The sequence below is a fragment of the Macrobrachium nipponense genome, chromosome 12, assembly GCF_015104395.2.
Source record: "Macrobrachium nipponense isolate FS-2020 chromosome 12, ASM1510439v2, whole genome shotgun sequence".
Lineage (NCBI taxonomy): Eukaryota > Metazoa > Arthropoda > Malacostraca > Decapoda > Palaemonidae > Macrobrachium > Macrobrachium nipponense.
The window spans coordinates 68,810,657-68,814,771 of NC_087205.1; the positions used below are offsets into that span (position 1 = coordinate 68,810,657).

The 4,115-nt window shown below is 40.0% G+C and overlaps 1 protein-coding gene across 1 annotated transcript; it reads right to left on the minus strand.

Moving 5' to 3' along the window:
* Positions 1 to 1,192: 1,192 nt before the first annotated feature.
* Positions 1,193 to 1,597, minus strand: LOC135224831 (glycyl-glycine endopeptidase ALE-1-like). The gene has a single exon (XM_064264153.1). It carries the CDS (start codon positions 1,595 to 1,597, stop codon positions 1,193 to 1,195), a length of 405 nt encoding a protein of 134 aa, XP_064120223.1.
* Positions 1,598 to 4,115: the final 2,518 nt, after the last annotated feature.

Genomic DNA, 4,115 nt, shown 5'->3' on the forward strand with positions numbered 1-4,115 from the left:
GAGACAAAATGACAACACCCCAGTGCAGTACGATACGTTGAGTCAAGACTCGAGCGGCAGCAAAGCCAACTTCAAAATGCTTCGGTATGCTGTCACGAACCTAGAGTTGAGAATAAAATGAGAAATCGTGGACCTATGGTATATATTTTCCTTACTTTGCAAAATAATCATCTTTAATACGTTGAATAAGTCTACTCTACTCTAATGTAATTTATTTCAAGTATAGCACCTTTGAAAGGAAATGTTATTTATAGTTAAGTAAATAATCTGGCATCTGCATATGGCAATATTTCCATAACGAACAATGAATTAAGAAACTACGCCAGTTCTTCGTTGGCCGTCTGTACCTAATGAATTTGATAAATATCTAACTATCACCTTTGAGGATAAAGTTATGAATATTTTTTAAGTACATAAGGATATTGTAAAATGCTGTGGGAGGGAACCTAAGATATTGCCACATGGTAGAAATAAACTTTTGGTAGATACTAAATCTTTGGAAGAAAGTGAGAAATTACAACCTCTGAGTTTACTGGGAAGAGTTCAGAGTGAATGTAAACCACATGATACCTTCAATCATACCAAAGGAATTATATATGCTCCTCATCTTATGATTCATCCTGAAGAGGAACTGCAAGATGAACTTAAAGATCAGGGGGTATTGAAGGTGGAAAGACTGAAAAAGAAAGTAAATGGGGCATGGTGTCCTATGCCACAGTTATTAACTTTCAATTCCTCTTAATTACCAAATTTTGTTAAAGCAGCATGGTACAGATATAAAGTGAAACAGTATGTGCCAAGACCCAGGAGGTGTTTTTACCATCAGGAATATGGGCATATAATTGGATCCTGTAGATCCAAGTTGCAAGGAAACCCTGCAGTTTGTATAAATTGTGGAGAAGTTGAGCATGGTGATTGCCATGTTGAACCAAAATGCATTCATTGTGGGGAAGCACACCAGTCATCCTCGAACTCATGTGATGCTTTCCTTTCTGAGAAAGAAGTACAATATACTAGAGTCCTTGAGAAAGTTATATTTACAGAAGCCAGAAGAATAGTACTGAACAAATATATAAGACCAGGGGTATCTTTTGCAAGTGTTGCTGCAAATAGACAACAATTGAGAGAGGAAAGTTAATATGAATACTCCTTCAAATTCATTTAGATCAGCTTTGGCTGGTGTACCGGCCTCTTAGGAGGCAGCATCAGCTTTGGCTGGAGCACTGCCCTCTTCGGAGGCAGCATCAGTTTTGTGTGGTGCACCAGCCTCTTTGGAGGCAGCATCAACTTTAGCTGGTGCACCAGCCTCTTTGGAGGCAGCATCAACTTTAGCCTCTTTGGAGGCAGCATCAACTTTAGCCTCTTTGGAGGCAGCATCAGCCTTGGCTGATGCATCAACCTCTTCGGAGGCAGCATCAGTTTCTTTGGAGGCAACATCAGTTTTAACTGGTGTAAATAATTTGAAATGTATGTCTGTCCTTGGTGATGTACATGCCTCTTTTGGGGAGTCGCCCTCCTTAGCTGATGCAATGGCTTCTTGGGAGCCAGGAACACCAGCTACAGAGGCAGCCAGCCAAGAACCAGAAGTTGCCTGCATGGAGGTGGCAATGTCAGTTCCTAAAAGAAAGAAAGCTGAGGGTAGCAGGCAGTCTCCTTCTAAGAAAAAACAAAGTAGGATTACCCAAATTCCTGGCAACCCTACTAAGACATAATATCTTCAAAGAGGCCCTATTATCAAGGCCTCTAAACTCAAATAAATTCTCAAATTTTCTTCAGTGGAATTGTCAGGGCCTTTGAGCTAAATGGGAGGAGCTAAAAATGTTAATTCTTGAGTTGTCTCCTGTTTGCATAAATTTTCAGGAAACTATGCTCAGCTGTGATTTTATTCCTTGCCCTAAAGAATATGTTGCTTTCCATTCAGATCTAAATCAAATTAATACAAAACAGGGTGGAGCAATGTTATATGTTCACCATGATACTCCACACAGGAATTTTCATGTTAATTCTTAGCAAGCCGTTGCAGTGCAAGTGCTTCTGGTTCATAAATATACAATTTGTTCTGTGTATCTTTCACCGAATGCAGCTTTCCCTAGGTACTGATTTCTGTATTCTCATCAGACAGCTTCCTCTACCTTTCATCATCCTTGGTGATATGATGGAAGAAATCTTTTATGGGGGGATTTAAGGGATTTTGACAAACGAAAAATCTATTTCTGGGCGATGACCTATGTCGCCCAGTGAAATGTTCCTTTAGCACACATTTCTAAGGTATAAATATTGCTATAAATACCAGAGAAAAAAGCTATATGGCGCTCACCTTTATTTAAGGTGTCGGTATGGTATCTGGGGCGAGTGAAACCACTACCAGAGGTCTTCTGCCATTAAGTCTCTTCCTTTGTCAATTTCCCTTTTAAGATTAGGCGCCATACCAGCGCCATTTACCGCCCACTACCGCTACTACTAGCGCCTCGATAGCCATTCCTGAAAATAGTACTCAAGCTTGGGGCTATAGGGTGAGGAAGCAAGGGGTGGGTTCACTGGGTGACACAGGTTATCGCCCAGAAATAGATTTTTCCTTTGTCAAAATCCCTTTTCTGGGCTAAACCTGTGTCGCTCTGTGAAATAGTAACAGAGAATTGTTCCCACAAGCTTGGATATACTCTCTATAAGACTACTGGAAGGGAGAAACTAACTCTAAGATAATTCTACCTTATTCAATAAATTGCTTAAATCTAAACAGATTTTAACAATATCTTAAGTGTACGTCCTTACTCTAGTAAGTATATACAATTACCGCAAACAATTACTGGTAAGGCCTGTGTGATTACTATGTCAACAAGTAATACTATATATTTTACATGTATATAATTAGTAGTTAATTATAACCATTACAAGAATGGTTCAATTATACAATCCAAGTGAAAAACCCCGAGATGAAGGCTAGAAACTAAGCAAGGCAGTTAGGAGAGAAAATGAGCTAAAGAAGGACAAGGTCTTTACGACTAGGTATGTCAACATGACTAGGCTGTGTTAGGGGAAACAATATTCCCCCACTGCCACTGCTGAATTATTTAAGGGCTTTCAAGGATTTAAGGTAGTGGTGATTAAATACTTGAATTCCATCTTATATACTTCTTTAAGGTCATCAAAGTTCATGTGGTGGAAGTGACTTATTAAGGCAGCTACTGCTCGGACATCATGTACATGTGGAATTGATTCCGATTAGCCTATCTAAAATTATAGAATTGTTATTCTAATCACTTAAATGAGACTGTTCCATCATCTCTCGAATGAATAAAGGACCTGAAGCTTTCTTTGAAGTTCTGTCTAAAATTTATCTCAAGTTCTGAAAGTACATAGGGATAGATCCTGTGGAAGTGGGGCAATCTTCTAGGGGACCACCTACTCTGAGGCTCATCATTTTTAGCCAAGAATTCGATCTGGAGATACTAGAACTTCTCTGGATGGAAGAAAATCAATATAATTTTGTTCTAGCTAGCACAAGTTCTCGGAATTGATGAACTGGAGTACCTCCTTGAAGCAGATTTGGTCGTGGTAATAACCCTAGCTGGTAGGCTCTTTCTAAACAGGGTCCTAAGGAACGTAACAGCCAGATTCGTATTCATCGTCATAACTATTGGGTCTTTTTAGGAAAAAGGCTAGCTTGTTACTGTAGAATCATACTGCTTAGAAAAGGGAGTCATAGGAACTAGGGGAGAGATTAATCAGGACTGTCAAATCTCGTGACAATTGCTGAAACATTTCCCCGTAGACTTCCGTTGTCTGATTCTAAGAACAAGGTGTTAATAGGATCCATATTGGCATCTTCTTGTGCCGTGAAATTCATGAATTCCATACAGTTAGGACACTCCGAATCCTTGAGGAAGCCTCCGCCGCCCTTGTTATACTAATCGTGCTAGGGGTTGGGGGTCTATCTGAAGCGGAGTCCCAATCCCCCTAGTAACGGGTCACAATTGCTCTTGAGTCCATTGGGGGTTAACAGCCCAATCCGTCCTTAGAAGGATGGGAGTTAGCCTCCAACTTGTCTTAGTAGATTTATTGGAGGGAAAACTTAAATCCTCTGCCAGATGTTCCAACCTATTTGGTATCCGTGG

What these genes read in the sequence shown, in the direction of transcription:
- LOC135224831 (XM_064264153.1), bottom strand. Translation starts at nt 1,597, where the DNA reads ATGCAGGCAACTTCTGGTTCTTGGCTGGCTGCCTCTGTAGCTGGTGTT.